Genomic DNA, 16,605 nt, shown 5'->3' with positions numbered 1-16,605 from the left:
CGGGATCTTAACTTGAGTATTTGGCCATTGATGGTTTGTGTGAGAGAGAACGTGAGAGGAGAGAGAGAATGAGCGGGAATAAGAGAAAGAAAGTGCAAGAACCATAAAATTTCACTATATAAAGTATCTGATTAAGGTAAGATTACGTGCCTGATCTTATCCTCAATTATTTCTTCTAAACAGATTAAATTTGTACTGATTAGAGGTAATTAGTTTAGCTCACGTAAGTTAATCTACTACTTACAGTCCAATATTAATTTCTGAATAATTCAATATTGTTTTATATTCTTACTCGCGTAATATTTCAACCTGTTTCAAGTCTTGAAATTAATTTTAGACTGAACAAATTCTAAATTTTAATTTTCTGTATTATATCCCAAGAATGATGTTTCTGACAGTGTCAACTCCCGAGCTCATATTGTACCCATCTACTATAGGTATTTATCTTGCGACTTTAACCTAACTGTCTGGCAATTAAAGATTTTTTTTTCTTCTTTTAAAATGTCAGTGCATTTTTTTTATACGCCGCTAACATCGTGCTGTGCTTGGAGATTCTTGAAATTAAGATTCTCAAACTATACTTGTACTGAAAATTATTCTGCCTTAAAATACGGCGAGAATTTATCGATCGAATTTACTTGATCGAAACATGAACTTAACATGAAATTTGCTATAGAATTTAGGAATACATATATTAATTCCATAAATCCTCCATTCACAATATAACATAATATTTTCTAAGAAAATCCTTGCCTTAAAAATACATGAATTGTATTATTTAAGGTCTGAAATTTTCTCAGTCATTGCAAGACAAGTTATAGACGAAAACAGTAATTTTGCCTATTTATTAACTTATGTAAACTATTGGCCTATTAATTTTAATTCATTTCAAGTCTTGGCATATTTTCCTCTTTCTCCTAAAATTAAAGGCTGTGTTTGAAATTGATCCCATTTTTATTTTTTACGGTTTTTGAATAAGAAAAAATGAAAACGTTTTTAAAATGGCGTTTGGCGCAATAAAGATAAAAAACAGAAATGAAAACGATTTTTTAATTTAGTGTAAAATGAGAGAGAAATAAAAAATGACTTTTAGTCGTTTTTCATTTTTTGTTTTTATTTTCTCCTCTCTCGAGCAAAGAGAGAAAAAAATATATTAATGGGGTTTTTTACACTGAAAATAATCTCTTGATAAAACTACCAAACGCATTTTCAAAAATGATTTCTATCTAAGATTAAAAACATTTTTATTTTCATATTCATATGAAAAATAAAATTATTTTGAAACGAGTTCCAAACGAGCCCAAAAAAACGCTCCCTTGTGTGACTTTGTTAGAATAAGGTCTAAATAATGAAATCTTAAATCCAAAATGGTCTTTTTCCAAATCTTCACACTTCATGACAAGTAAAATAAGCAGAAAATCGAACATGGGTCTTTTTAAAATGTTTTTAAATACTTGGAGAAAAATTACAAATATTCAAAAATTGAGGGGTTAAATTATAATTTTGGTAAATAATTTTCAAATCTCAAAATATTTATAATGAAATAATTATAATTGAAATTAAAATGCTAATTTTTAAATTAATTAACACTAATAACATGGGTCTTTTTGAAATATTTTTAAATATTTGGAGAAAAATTACAAATATTCAAAAGTTGAGGGGTTAAATTATAATTTTGGTAAATAATTTTCAAATCTCAAAAAATTATAATGAAATAATTATAATTGAAATTAAAATGCTAATTTTTAAATTAATTAACATTAGCAATTGGATTAAATTAATTAATCTCAATTAATTTAATCGAGTGTTACATCCTAAAATAAAAAGAACTAACTAAACCTATTTAATATTGTACCCTTATTTTAATTCAGTTACTTCACATAAAGGCACTTTGTAACTACACTTATTTTATTCCTATTCTTCTAATTTTTTAGTAAAATAAATAACAATAAGAATTTAACACTTTATGTAATTTTATTCCCCAACAGATTAGTAAACACAATAATGAAATTCTAGAATTTAATCGTATGAAATTTAATTTACTTTTTGCTGAAAGTTATTTCTTATTCTTTTAATTATTAATTAGTGAACTCACCCTTATTGTATCTTTTAATTTGCCAATGAGTGAGATCAATTTATATAGTCCATATCTCGATAAGTTTGAGATATAATATTATGGATAGCTGAGAATAATAATTTATATGTTAGCCAATTAGTGAGATCAATTTTGTATTTTGCTCAAATATAAGTAACCAATTCTCATGTATCTAATATTGAATGAAAATAAATTTTAATGAAAAAAAAAATTGAATGAAAATTTATTCCCCATCTCTAAGTGAGAATATAATTTTTTTGGAGGGGGTTTTCGTTGCCCCCACTACCTTTTAAAAAAAAAAAAAAAACTTTTTAACTTTTTTTTCTTTTCTTTTCTTTTTAGCTTTTTTTGTAGTTTTTCTTTTTCTTTTCCCTTTCTTTTCTCCTTTATTTTTTTATTATCTTTTAACCTCTGATTTTTATATATTTTATAAAATATATCTCATTTAAATATTTTTCTTAAAGTTATTTAAAATATTAGTTTTTTAATTGTTTTGCTAAATAAATTTATTCTCACGTGCCTCTATATAAACACATTCTGCCAATAATACTCATAAATTTAAAATTCAGTTGCGAAACATTTTACACCAATTTGTTCTTAATTTTTTTTAATATTTTTTTATCTGTCTTTTGCTGCACATCTTTTTCCTCACTTTTGTCTCTATTTAGTTTATTCTTTCTTATTTTTTCCTTTTTAACTATTTAAGTAATTATTATTTTAAATGAATCACACCTATAAAGTACGCTAGTGTATATAAATATGTACTAAGCCTCGTTCACTTTGTAGATTTGAGTTTTTAATTCAAATTGAGATGTGATATTTTCTTAGAGTTTTTCACTGTAGTAGAAAAAGTTAAATGAGATATTTTTTGAGAGCTTTTTACTGTAAAAATTTAAAATTAAAAACTTAAATCAGTAAAATGAACGAGATCTATTTATACTGTATAGTGTACCAGCGTCTCATGCCATGCTTATGAGTCAGGTCATATCATTCTATTTCTCGTGTTGGACCGTGCTTTACAAATGTGCTCAACGTTTGTAGTTGTGCCATACAGTTCCACAGAGCTGCGGCTTCAGAGCAACACATTTTTCCAACGTTTAATTCTGACACATCTCCTATCATTCAAAATCTAGTTCATTCGTAAATTTAAGTTTTTAATTTAAGTTAAAATATAATTTTATGTGAAAATTTTTTATTATAATAAAAAAAATTAAATGTAATTTTTTATGAGAATTTTTAACTGTAAAAAAATTAGAATTAATGCTATGTTTGGTAGGAAGGAAAGAAAATAAGATAAAAAGTAAATATGGAAGTGATGAAAAATAATAATGATGGAAAAGAAATTGATTTTCTTTTATGTTGTTTGGTATGATAAGATGGAAAGAAAATGAGCTTACATTCACTTGTTTGGTATTAGAAGTTAAATTGGGAGGAAAGAAAAAATCTTACTCGTAAATTACTTTTATATCCTTAAATTTTTTGCTTGGATGTTGATGGAGAAAAGGGTAGTTTAGTAACTTTGCTCATTTTAATGAGTTGTCCTTATTTTCCATCCCATTTTCTGCCCACTTGTAGAAAGAAAAAAAATAGTAGGGCTTACATGTATTATTTTTCACTCTATTTTCTCTTCCTTTCTCTTTTCTCTCCTACCAAACAACCTACATTTTCATTTTTTCTCCTAAAATCTCTCCACCTTCTTCCTTCTTTTTACTTTTTTTTCCTACTAAACATACTCTAAAAACTCGAATTAGTGAAACGAAGACACGTATGCTCCCGACTAGGTCAACGTGTGGCGTCGTGCTCCCTTTACTAATGGGCCAAACAGCCCAGTCCATTTGACGGCTCTAGGCCCAAGCACTTTTAGCCCAAATCTCTCTGTTGGTTGACTTGTTGACCAATTACTTTACAGTCTACTCCTCTCTCTCTGGGCGCTGATACTACTGATTCTCCGAAAGAGCTCAAGAGTCGAACTCAAGGCGATGGGTCAAGTTCAAAGCGACGTCGCATCAGAAGCATCGAATGAACACGTTCCAGGCGGTGATCGGATTTTGTCATCTTCTTCTGCAAAACCAACATCTTCTTCTTCTTCTTCTTCTTCTTCCATGGAATCTCTTATTGCCGGTACACTTCTTTCGTTTCTTTCATATTCAAATCCTTCTATCGTTCTCATTTGTTTGTTTGTTTGTTTGTTGTTTGGTATTTTCAGTTTGTCATGAAACTAATGAATTTAGTTCATAAAGTTGCTTCGTTTTGTTCTTCTCTTATTATATGTCCCCGTCCAACACGTTATGATCTTCAGGTATTTGTAAAAATGCCTTTGTGGATTTTGGGATTTGAAATAGTTGTATTGATAATCAAAATTTTCATTTAACTTGAATAATAAGCTAATTGGGCTTGTTTGGCATTACTTTTTAGAAGCTGCTTTCCGCTTCTTGATTCCTTTGAAGCATTTGGATAATTTTTTTAAGAAGCTTCCACTTAAACTACAAAAAAAAAAAAAAAAAAAAAAAAGCTGTTCTAATAAGATTTAAAACATATTAGTGCTTAAATAAGATTATTTAAGTTACATTATTTATAGTGTTACGAACTCGCCCTTGAAGACCGGCTTACAAGGATAGGAGACCAAAGTGCTTTTAAACCCACATATTATCATATAATGTAATATGTTTTTTATTATTAGAAGATTTATGGGAGAACCGTGATCATGATTTTGATTTTTGAAATTCAAAATTGTTGTGAAAGAAAAATACTGTAGAGAATGAAGAACCATGATTCAAAACTAGGGACGAACCCTTGGAACAAACATCCCATTAATATAGTTTTGTTTCATTAAGCTCTTTTGAAAATATAGTTTCAAACACTAACTAAGCAAAAGCAATGTCAAACTAGCCATAGTGGTCTTTAAAAAAAAAAAAAAAAAAAAATTTGATGAACTATTGAGATTTCTTCTATTTCATTCAATAATTTTTGAAACTAGTAAACCTATACCCTGTTAGTTGTTTCACTTTCATTTATTTCATATGTGAAGCGGTTGAGTACTCTTAAGGGAAAGTCTTATAGGTAGAAGAAGATCGCCAAAGATTGATCATTCGATGAAACGTCCATGCATTATAGCGACCACTTATTTTGCATTTCCACTTATTCCCTTTGAATAATGACCATAGAAGATTAGAAATGAGGGGGAAAAAAAGAAAAAGAAGGGAAATTAACGGCATGTGTGAGTCAGATACAATAAAGTCCAAATATAAAAGTCACGAGAATAACAGCTGAGCCCTTTCTCTGTGGATATTTTGGATCATGATTTTAGTGGCAATTGCATCCCAGTCCCAACAAGCCTCACCATTCTTGGACAATTTTGGGATTGGAATTCCTGAAAATCAAGATTTGACTTTGAGCCCTGCCCATTTGTAAATGTTGCGAACATAATCTCCTAGAGGAAAACAAAATCTTATGTTGAAGCAGAAATCATGAGGTTGCTATGGATATATGTAAATCTTTCTGTGTAGTTTGGCAGTCCATTACTACCTCTGTAGATAAATGTTTTTTACGCGTATCTGAATTCTTCATTTAATGAGAAAAAACAAATGCTTTATATTCTTAATTGCCGGATGAAAAAAGAAAGTTGGTGGTGTGTTTGACAACTCTATTTTTGTTCATTAACAGAAGCTGCAGCATATGGCAATGATGGCGAGGAGGTTAGTCCATTTCAAAGACACAAACTTATCTTGAAGAGTTAGGCATGGATCATGCTTGATTTCATGTTTGTTTTATCAAAGAATATAATCTGAAAGATTAATTTAAAATAAATCGAACTTTACATTTTTCAGTCTCTTGAAGCCAAGGCTCAGAAAGCTTTGGAATGCCCTTGCATAGCTCATTTGCGAAGCGGCTCTTGTGGGGTTCAGTTTTCAGAGGCATTCCTTTGTTTTCTCAAGAGTACTGCCGAAGAAAAGGTATTCACAGATCTACATAACTGCCACTTTGTACTTTGTAGAGCAATTGGGCACGCCTTTTGGATACTTATCTTACTTATGGTTAGTTATATGTCATGTCTTCGCATATTATATGTCGACTGTCGTCACAAGTTGTGGTATGGTGGGACTGAAATTGAACCCATCCTTTGAGTGTGATTGGAGGTCCTTTCCGTTTTATTGATCGGCCTATCGATTTATGCTATAAACGAGGGATGAAGGACGGGATGATACCGATCATCCCCTTTTTCTATTCATGCCTTTGAGTTTAAGTTGGATGAAACCCCATCAATCAACAATTTATTTATAATTGGCTTGCAATCTCACAAGTTTTGTTTGTAAACATTTTTCTCCTTTGCAGGGCTCGGACTGTTGGGATTAAGGCTTGTTGTTGTTGTTGTTGTTGCAGGGCTCGGACTGTGTGCATCCATTTGTGGCTCTGCAGAACTGTATCAAAGCTAATCCAGATGCCTTCTCGAAGGACATTTTAGAGGACGACGAAGTCAAGAAAGAGGAACAACCTACACAAGAGTACAAAATCTACCCACCCGAATGGTCCAAAGAACCTCGAAGTCCCAAATCAAAACTCTAGGTGGAAAAAAAAACACATTGTTTTTTTTCTTCCTTGTTAGTCATCCACACTTGATTTCTCTTCCTTGTTTTTTTCTCTTTCTTATAATTCTAACACAGGAAGCAGAAACCACCGTATTATTTTGATGAATAAACTGTAGTTTTTTGCATAGGTTGGAGTTCATATTTGTTAGAAAACTGCTCCAACCGTATTTTATTTTGTAATCTCAATGGAATAATCAGAAGGTAGTTCTCCTGAAGGAGATTTTTCTGTGGCATCTAAATGCAATAAGCATAAGGTTCTAACGACCAAACTTGTTGAAAACTTGTTAAATGCAATAAGCATAAGGAGATTTTTCTGTGGCATCTAAATGAAAACTTGTTGGAGACGAGTTTTATACTTTTTTATGACTTTATTAGCTTCGTGAATTTGAGTTTTTAATTTAAATTAAAATGTGATATTTTTTTTAAAATTTTTAACTGTAATAAAAAATATTTTTTAAAAAATTTTAACTATAAAAATTAAAAATTAAAAATTTAAACCTGAACGATATTTATATATACTAAAGCTCTTAACTAGCTTTTTAAAGAAGCTTTGTTAATCTTTTCTTTCCTTTTCTGCCACTGTCTTTCTATTTTTACTCAAGCCCCTTAGGCCCCGTTCACTTCGTTGATTCGAGTTTAGAATTCGAGTTGAGATGTGACTTTATGTGAGAGCTTTTTACTGTAGTAAAAAAGTTAGATGTGATTGTTTGTGAGAGCTTTTTACTGTAGAAAAACTCGAATTCTAAACTCGAATCAGCGAAGTGAACGGGGCCTAAATAGTGTTCCACGTGTTAGCATTACGAAATCAAATTCAATTAATGCCAGCGTGTCAATAAGAGTTATTTTCAACAATTTCTTTGCGCGTAAGACCATTTACCTAAATGATTAAGGACTCATTGAATTCACTTATTTAAATTTAAATTTTTTATATAAATTAATATGTAATTTTATCTGAAATTTTTTTATTATAATAGAAAATTTAAATATTATGGTTTTGTTCGTTTCGTTGAATTCACTTATTTAAATTATTATGGTCTCGTTCGTTTTATTGATTTGAGTTGAGATGTGATTTTATGTGAGAGTTTTTTACTGTAATAAAAAAATTAAATGTGACTGTTTGTGAGAGTTTTTTACTGTAATAAAATTCAAATTCTAAACTCGAATCAGCGAAACGAACCATAATTTTTAATTATAATAAAATTAAAATTAATAACTCGGTGAAATTAACATATCATATCATTCGAGTTTCGCCGAGGCCCAGAACTCGGGACTCTGACGATGCTTCCGCAGTCCGATTGCCGCTCGCAAGTCGTATGTCGAAAAGCCTCTCCTTGCCATCGTCGTCGGTGAGCGTTAGAGCCACCGATCTAAAGAAGTTTCTATTTCTCCACTATAATCACTTTAAATTCGACAGATTTTTCCTTTTTCCAACAAAAAAAAAAGTTTGGATTTGTGGTATTTTGTGTGGAACTGAAGAATCGTGATTGTGAGTTTTGCATATTACGACGGGAATGAATGACAAGGGGCTAAAGCTCTACGCCCTGTGTATCTGAACACGGCTCGTGTCTTGTTGTCAATTTGGTATGTTGATGGCGATGAAGGAATCCGATGTTTTCCAATCGAGAGATTGGCTTAAAGCAGTACCTATTTGGAAGTCGCGTACGTCTTGAGTAAGTTTTGTTCTTTTTGCTTCTAGAAGTTTCTAATCTCTTGAATCTTGTTGTTAATGGAATATATTAGGTTGTTAAAGAGAGAATTAGTTATTTTTCCTGAAAGGATGTAGTTAATCTTGTTTAGCAGAGATTCTTAACCTAGAAAAATGTCATTTTAATGGCTTAATTGCTCAATTACAAGTTCTATGAGAGTGTGGCTTAAAATTTATTGAGTATTTCATACTAAGTGACTCAATAAAATTGGACTTGACAGATTATTTGTCTCGTTGCCATCATTTAAGATTTTTAGTTTATATATTGATCGAGGATAAAGTAAAATCAAGGGTTCCCACCGGAAAAAGAAGGAAATAAAAATTGAAAGTGAAATTTGGAGTTTTGGACAAGTCAAGGCATTCCCTTTGATACTTTAAAAAACCTGTGTTAAAATAATGACCATTTTTTGGTGTAGTTTTGGAGAAAGGTTGTAGGACCGTCGGTATTGTGGTTGTTTCCATTCAGTTTGTGCTCCATAAAGTACATGTGAAGCCCTGTACATTGGGTTTACTGGGTAATTTCGATTCATTATGGTTTTGTTAGGGGCCAAAAGAAAAAGGTTTTATATTATTTCTGTGTTTTTTTCTTTGTATAAGTTTGTAACGTATAATTTTGCTTGTTCATCGAAGAGCTGAAGTTGGTGATTGGTAAAAATGTTGGTAGATGACTGAATTAAGAGGTGTATTTGGAGTGTTAATTTGAAATGAGAGTGTTTAATTTGGAATGTTGATGCCGAGAAATAGGATTAGGCGGAAGGACGTATGCAAGTGCAAACTGCAATTTCAGTTTTTGTATTGAAACTAAATGGACCAGTGAAGCAAAGTCTCATTATCATTCAAGTGCAGTGTTAGTTTGAGTTCATGTTTTGGCTTCACAAGGCATGACGAAAGAGCATATAAATTTCTGTAAGTTACAGATATACTTCAGACTCATGCTTTTGGTTAGAAGAATTGATGAATTTTAGTTTGTATTACTTGCATCAGAGGAATTGCTAAGCCTTGTTCTTAATGTTTCTGTGTCTTTTTTCTTAACGTTTGGTAGTTGGAATAATCAACTTTCTTGATCTTGACAGATAGCTTGCACGGAGATAAGAGTCAACTGACTGCTAGCGATCAACATGTCAAAGATGGTTTATACCTTGCTTTATTTGAAATCCTCGAGTTTAGTGAGTCATTCTTTGAGATAAATTTGTTTGCTTCTCATGGAGGTTTGATGCAAAAAAGGCATTATAAGTGTGTTGTATATCAAACTTTGTACAATTAACTGTTCTAGACAATCTATGTACTATTAAATGTACCTTTCTCCTCGACGGAAGCCATGTCCTCGGACCGCGCCAGCGATCTCGCCCTTTCTCCCATGGATGTCCTCCCCCAACGCTTGCGCCGCTACAACCACCTTTTCCAATGACTAGAAGTCTTAGAGCTTGAGTAATTCCTCCATCAAAATCCTCGTCAGATCTGTCGATGACAGCGGTGACAAGGAGAGACGAGTCCCACGAGTCTCAGGCGAGGTCGTGGTGAGGGCGAAGTCAAGTTCGTCGCCGGTGAGGATATTTCAGCCGTTTTGGCATCAAAGATTCAAATCTTTTGGCAATGATTTCCCCGTCATTTGGTCTCCTCCCCAAATCCTTGGACGTCTCTGTTGTGTTTGCGAGGGGTTGACAGGATTGAAGCGACAAATCAAATATATGATTTCTCCTAATTCATTCCTAAAAAATCAGACGAAATTAACAGATTTCTTCCTCAAATTAAATATATGATTTCTCCTAATTTATGTGTTATTTTATTTTGTTTTGTTTTGTTTTATAATTTTCTAGTTTTACTATTTATTTTCTTATTTGACAGGCAACCTCTAAACACTATAAATAGAGAGGTTGGCCTAAGGTTTTCGGAAGTTTTGGATATTTAGTTTTCTGTCGTCTTACTGTCAGTCTCATATTTTCTCTCTAGAACTTGTGAGAATGTTTTGCAAGCTAGGCTAGAGTTCTCTTGGTGAGGTTAGAGATGAACTTCTGTTGAGCGACCCATTTCAGAGTTTTGATTCCTTGTGCTATAAAGTTCAATATCTGAATGAATTAAATCTCATCTATTTTTCTATTACTTTTCAAAATATAGATTAGAGTGACACATGTATATTTTTTTTAAAAACATATATATTTCTTTTCTGGTATATGTATATCTTTTCTTAAAATATGTATATTTCATCTCTGGTACATGTATATTTTTTCTTAAAATATATATAATATGGAGAGACGCTTATAATTTATCTAAATATTTATATATATATATATATATTTTTTTTAAAATATATAAATTTTAAAAAAAAATATATGTACCGAATTAGAGAATTTACCTATATACAGGGGCGCGCGGAATCCCTCTCCTTGCCTTTGTTAATCCCACCGTGGCAAACCAAACATATCCCAAGTCTTTCTTCAACTCTAATGTAACCTACGAAGCAGTATCTTTTATTTTCTCTTTGCCATCGCTTTCGCTCTCAATAAAACAAAAATGGCGTTATCTTCCTTCACTCACTGTTCCTGTTCCTTCGCTTCTCAGCTCCTCCCTTCTCGCCGGCCCAACCCCACAAACATTCCTTCTTCCTTCTTCTTCTCCCCTTCTCGTACACTCCGATCTCCGACAGTCCTCCGCTTAGCTGCCGCAAAAAGCGACGACAAGACCAAAACCGACAAGACCAAAGATGAAGAGGTAGAGGAAGTCGAGGTCGAAGAGGAGCTTCCGTGGATTCAGGAGAAGGCCTTGGACTTGGTGGAGTTCACGGGCTCCGTCACGCAGGCCATTCCTGGGCCCAGAGTTGGGGCCACTTCTCTTCCATGGATTCTCGCTCTTCCTCTTGCCTATGCCGGGATTACTTTCGTCATTGCCTTTGTCAGGACCGTCAAGAAGTTCACTTCACCGAGAGCGAAGCGCAAGAGATTGGTATTGATTTGTTGTTCTTTTGTTTGTTTTGATGTTGCTGCGATTTGTGGTTATTGAGATGGTTAATTAAGAGAACTTGTGTAGAAAATATTAGAAAAGCATAATGCTTGTTGATATTTTATGTGGGATTTATTTTCTAAGTGAATATGGTGAAGATGATGGAGGAAGATAATGAACAAATTTTTTGCTCATTTGTTTGTTTTGATGTTATTAAGATTTGGGTTTCTTGTGTTTTTTGTTATAAAGATGGGTAATTAAGAAAACTCGATGTGGAAATATCACAAATACATAATGGTTTATTGATGTTTTTGTGGAATTTATTTTCTGAGTGAAGAGAATATAGGAAGAGTTAAACTAGGTTCATTAACAATGGGTACTTTTATACAGGGAAAAAGGAAAACTAGATACAGTAATGTTGGTTTATAAAGGTCAATGATTATTAATGCGTAGTTTTTCCCTGTGCTTGCATGTGTCTTTGCTAGTCTTTGTTTTGTAAGTTTTGTTATGTTTGGCTCTGTGCAGATCAATAAAAATGCCATGCTATGCAAATCAATAGATGAATTGTTTCAGAAAGGAAGAGATGAAGTAACCCCGGATGCACTCAAGACTCTTGCACAAAAGGTGAGGGAATCTCACCCCAATTATGCATGTTTATTATAAATTATGATTTGGTTAATTTTTTTTTTTCTTTCTCAGACATAGTAACTCATTTTGCTACCCATTTTGATATCATGTCATGATCTCAATCACTGCTTTTGTTCCCTGACCTGATTTTAAACGAAAATACATGCTTCTGTATCCATTTCTTTTTAGGTCCCATTAAATTTTTTTTATATCATTAATTGGCTTAATGGATTTTTCGAGGAATATATGTGGTGATGCACTTTTAGTTTTATCGAATTATAGTATTTGACATTTCCAACTATAGGCTATCTATGTTTTTGTGAAGGGATAATAGATCTGAGCTTTTAATTTCTTTCTGTTCTTAGATTGATAGTCTTAACTTCCAGACATGTGAATCTATTGCCTCGGGCTTCTTGTTTTTTTTTTTAACACGTGGATGTGCTTATGCACACTTCTACTGGTGGTCTGATAACTGCTGCTAATTTGTATCCAGACAGATTTCGCCGTGGATGAGATTTTGCGCAAGTATATACGATATGCTTTGAATGAGAAGCCATTCAACCCCGATTTGGTAGCTGGCTTAATTCATCTCGGGAAAGCTTCTGGATTGGATGACTCCCAGATTGCTGAGGTTTTAAATGAAATCTCTAGACGGATTGTACGAGATAAAGGTAACTAATTTCATGCTACATTAGCTTACTGTTAGGGCTGTTTGCCTTCCAACCAAACAACCAATTTAGGCTCTACACTGTTTTCATCATGTTCTTTACTGGAGTTTATAGTTTCCCATAGCGTTGATCGCGATTATGAATGATAGCATTTTTCTCGTCTTATTATGCCTACAATTATTTCATAACTTGAGCATGATTTAGAATTTCCAACACTTGGAAGAAATAAAAATGAATGGGGCTGCTGATAATGGATATTGACACTTTCTTTTCTTTTCCTTCTTTGCTCCCGTTTTCTCCTTACTACCATCGTTCTTTGTTTTTCATTTGTTTGCTGTTGTTTCTTCTGTTTCTACTTCCTATTATAATGGTGGTTGGTTGGGGCTGTTCTTCTGGCTTATGTTTTTCCATTGGTGCTCCAGTTCCCTAGTGAGTAAATAAAATCCAGCTCACTTTTCTTCCAAAATAACTTAGAAAAAACGAGAGTTCAAACTCAAATATGTTTTGCACCGTAAAAATGATATCTGACAGCTTGTGTGATCTTCAGGTCCGGTCGTCATGGATATATCCGGTTATACCGAAAAGGGTTTCAAGAGAAAACTAGCTGTGCAGATCCTTTTTGGAAAAGTCTTCTATCTTTCTGAGGTATGTCACTGAGCAGTTGAGAGACGACTTTCACCGAACTGCTTTTTTTATTTATTTATTTATTTATTTATTTATTTATTCTTTCCCCTTCACTTACATAAATGCAGTTCTCCCATGTTTTGATATACTGATTTCTAACACAAGTTGAAAACTGCCTCATGATATATTTTTTGTCTCTCTAATACCATTTATATGTCAGAACAAGTTTTCTTTTGTTATTTTTTGCCAAAGATAGATTTTTCCTCGAAATGGTCAACAAGAACAACAAGGGTTAGGGGAATAGCTATTTAAGGTGGCCACTTGAACATTATTGCAGTGTGGTGGTTTAATTTGTGTTTGGTCCAACTACGGGACGCTTTACCAGTTTAGTTATCTTGTCATCAAATGTTCCGAATTTTTGTAGTGTTACTGTGTTACATTGTTTTACATGTGCATTGCTGATCATTGTAAACTATTTATTCTGAATTGATATTCTTCATGTTCATACAAGTTTGGGTAAAAGATCGTATGAATCTGCATGTCATCTATTGTTGCATTTCAAATATCCATTCTGCTATGGATTGCCATTATTTTCTTGTTGAACTTATACGCTATGTTTTTGGCAGCTTCCGGAATTCTGTTCAAGAGATAGCTCCTTAAGTATCAAGGAAATATTTGGGGTCACAGAGTATGCCTCTATCTATCTTTGGAGTTTCTTTAATTCATTAACCATTGTGAATTATGGAAGACAATAATCATGCTAAAGCCCTACGCGTATAACTTACCAATTTGCAATTCTTTCTTTGAAGTTAACTTAATTTGAGATCGGTGCTTTGTGTGCCATGCTCATGATTTCCTTGTTTTCTTCAATGCTCAGCGAGGACGCAGACCAACTCCGACTCCACACGCTCTCCGAGGCAGGGGATGTGGATTTGCTCGAGAAGCTGGTCGATGATGGCTCAGATTCAGAAGAATCCACTGAGGAGCCATCTCACGAGTCTTAATTCATAGGTATCCATATCCATGAAACATTTTGTGCAGAAAAAAAGTTTTAACTATAATGTGCGGTGCGGATTCTTTATGCCTTTGCTGACAAGAAAGGGCTGGAGCAGAATTGTTTATGAGTTGTGTTTTCTTTGGATCATGTATGTGGAAAGTTTTGGTGACAGCATCAGTTTAAAGCTGACAAGAAAGAGCCGACCAGTGTTCTTTGTTTTTATGCTTTATACTTGGTTTATCATGCTCTCTCTTTCTGCAAGATGACTATACCATACCAGGCCGGCGTAGTCGTTGATTTACTCCGCTAATGACAAAGTTGATTCCTGTTTCTATATTAGAGGCCATAGCTGTGCTGCTGTCGAACCGGCGAACGCATCCACTGAACTGCCCATCCCATAACCCTGAAATCCTTAAAAAAGAAAAAAAGAAGAAAAGAAAAGAAGAGAAAATACGAAGGTTGGAATGTGTAATCCCTGTTTGGAAAGAAGCCGATAATGAGAAAAACCTCGTTTGTGCTAGTTGCTTGTTACAGAAATGATGAGGACGTTTGTTTCTTATATTCGTCCCTAATTTTGAAACATGATTCATGATTCTTTACAGTGTTTTTTCTCACAAAAAATACACGTAAAACGAGAATAGTTTTGAATTATAATTCTGAATACATAAACCAAATGTCCTCGTAATCTTGTGTTTTTAGAAATACTATAGAATCTTACAAAGTATGTTCCGAACTTCTGCTGTGCCATGACATGTACCCATTGACTGATACCTCAAAATTTTTTCTAAATAGCTACAATATATGCTTGTAGTCGAAAATTCACAGTTTAGTTATTTTTTCTCTGAAAAAAAGGTAATATATAAACTTAAATAGGGTCATTGCTGCAATTCCGTGCAACATGTAACTGGAATGTCATTCAACGGATTTTTGGTAGCACGTCGGTTTTAACGGGCCATAGAGGGCTTTTGTAATACCTAACAACACAAAAGAGCAAAGCTTCTTTGTATTGTCACGTGGCTCTTTTCTATAGAGCGCAGTCCTTCTATTTAGTTTTTATTTTTATTTTTTTGTAAATTTTTTTACATTTTAATTTTATTGTGTGTTTTCAAATAAAAGAGTCAAAGCTCTTTTGTTCAATACGGCGTCTCTACTTTTTTTTTTTTTCTTTTTTTCTTTTTTTTTTTTTTTTTTTTTTTTTTTGTGATTTTTTTTATATTTTAATTTTATTGTGTTTTTAAATAAAAGAGGCAAAGTTCTTTTCTATGAGATCTTCACGTAGCTCTTTTCTACGAGATTTTTACGTAGCTCTTTTTTACGTGACAGCACCTGCACTTATCTCTTTTTTTCTTTTTTTTCTTTATTTTTTGTGAATTTTTTTACACTTTAATTTTATTGTGTGTTTTTAAAAATATATTGTTTATCACTTTAATAATATGAGAGTAATTTTTCGTATGTGTTCTTATTTTATTTTTAGTTGGTTAAAATAATTTTTTTCAAATGTGTCTCTACTTATTTTTTTTTTCTATCAATTATTATCTTTACACATATTCCTTTTTAAAATAAATTTAAAAATTCTTAAATGGTTGTATAAATGAATTTCTTATTACTCGGTAAACATTAAACTCTTAGGTGTTTCCGACACGGCAATAAGTACGGAGCATGTTACAAAATTAATATATTTGTAAAAGTGAGGTAAGAAATTTCAACCTATAAGAGTATAATATAATTTGTAGGTGCAAATTTAAAATTGTAGTCGGAAGGTGAAGGAACAATGTAGGAAATTTGTTTACCAAATCAATTAAAAAAAGATTGTTATGGTTGTAACACTAAAGAGCAAAATGTAATATCGAAGGATTGGAATGTTGATGTAGAGAGATTTAGGCATAAGTAGTCGTGTTTAATATTTCCATATGTTGTTTATTTTAGCTTATTAACTTAGCTTAGTTTTGATTAGTATGTCGTTTATCTTAGTCATTATTTTGTTTTCGTTTTTTATGTGAGCTATAAATAGTCACTTAGTTATTGTATTAAGTAGATTTTTGAATATTTCAGAATTGAATACTAGAATTGTATTTTCTCTCTAAATTAAGGATTTTCTCCTTATGGCGGTTGTTTTAGGTAGATTTGGGTTTGCATGTCCCGTCTTCCGTTTGGGTTAGGCCCATTTGCTGAATCATCAATTGGTATCAGAGCTTTCAGTTTTTTCCATGAGGTTATGCATCCTGATCGGCGAGTGGAAACGTTTTGACAGGAGTTCTGGATCTCGACGGTGGAGTGCCCACCAACGACTCTGATCACCACCACTTCACCACCACTATCCCCAATACCATCACCACCGTGACTATTCTCCACCTCCACTGAGCCAC

General features: G+C 32.8%; 2 protein-coding genes and 1 long non-coding RNA gene across 3 annotated transcripts; all 3 read left to right on the top strand.

Annotated features, from left to right (window-relative positions):
* The first annotated feature begins 4,043 nt into the window (after positions 1-4,043).
* LOC21405843 (mitochondrial intermembrane space import and assembly protein 40 homolog) lies at positions 4,044-6,914 on the top strand. The gene is made up of 4 exons (XM_010105267.2): positions 4,044-4,216; positions 5,759-5,790; positions 5,923-6,048; positions 6,476-6,914. Exons 1-4 carry the CDS (start codon positions 4,075-4,077, stop codon positions 6,656-6,658), a joined length of 483 nt encoding a protein of 160 aa, XP_010103569.1. The 5' UTR covers positions 4,044-4,074; the 3' UTR covers positions 6,659-6,914.
* A 1,045-nt stretch (positions 6,915-7,959) lies between these two features.
* LOC21405842 lies at positions 7,960-10,146 on the top strand. The gene is made up of 3 exons (XR_002902819.1): positions 7,960-8,351; positions 9,131-9,292; positions 9,460-10,146. It is a non-coding gene; the product is annotated as an uncharacterized LOC21405842 (long non-coding RNA).
* A 614-nt stretch (positions 10,147-10,760) lies between these two features.
* Positions 10,761-14,810, top strand: LOC21405841. The gene is made up of 6 exons (XM_010105265.2): positions 10,761-11,326; positions 11,849-11,947; positions 12,444-12,621; positions 13,166-13,263; positions 13,869-13,930; positions 14,120-14,810. The coding sequence occupies exons 1-6, from the start codon at positions 10,898-10,900 to the stop codon at positions 14,244-14,246; spliced, it is 993 nt and encodes a 330-aa protein (XP_010103567.1). The 5' UTR covers positions 10,761-10,897; the 3' UTR covers positions 14,247-14,810.
* Positions 14,811-16,605: the final 1,795 nt, after the last annotated feature.

The sequence above is a fragment of the Morus notabilis genome, unplaced genomic scaffold (genome assembly GCF_000414095.1).
Source record: "Morus notabilis unplaced genomic scaffold, ASM41409v2 Scaffold437, whole genome shotgun sequence".
NCBI classification, from domain to species: domain Eukaryota; kingdom Viridiplantae; phylum Streptophyta; class Magnoliopsida; order Rosales; family Moraceae; genus Morus; species Morus notabilis.
Note: the sequence above shows the minus strand (reverse complement) of the source record. Positions and strands in the feature narration are given on the sequence as shown.

Bases quoted from the DNA above. Each gene is read 5' to 3' on its own strand.
- LOC21405843 (XM_010105267.2), top strand. From the start codon at position 4,075: ATGGGTCAAGTTCAAAGCGACGTCGCATCAGAAGCATCGAATGAACAC. The intron at 4,217-5,758 runs GTACACTTCTTT...GTTCATTAACAG, and splicing joins CATGGAATCTCTTATTGCCG to AAGCTGCAGCATATGGCAAT. The intron at 5,791-5,922 runs GTTAGTCCATTT...TACATTTTTCAG, and splicing joins ATGGCAATGATGGCGAGGAG to TCTCTTGAAGCCAAGGCTCA.
- LOC21405841 (XM_010105265.2), top strand. From the start codon at position 10,898: ATGGCGTTATCTTCCTTCACTCACTGTTCCTGTTCCTTCGCTTCTCAG. The intron at 12,622-13,165 runs GTAACTAATTTC...TGTGATCTTCAG, and splicing joins ACGGATTGTACGAGATAAAG to GTCCGGTCGTCATGGATATA. The intron at 13,264-13,868 runs GTATGTCACTGA...TGTTTTTGGCAG, and splicing joins AAGTCTTCTATCTTTCTGAG to CTTCCGGAATTCTGTTCAAG.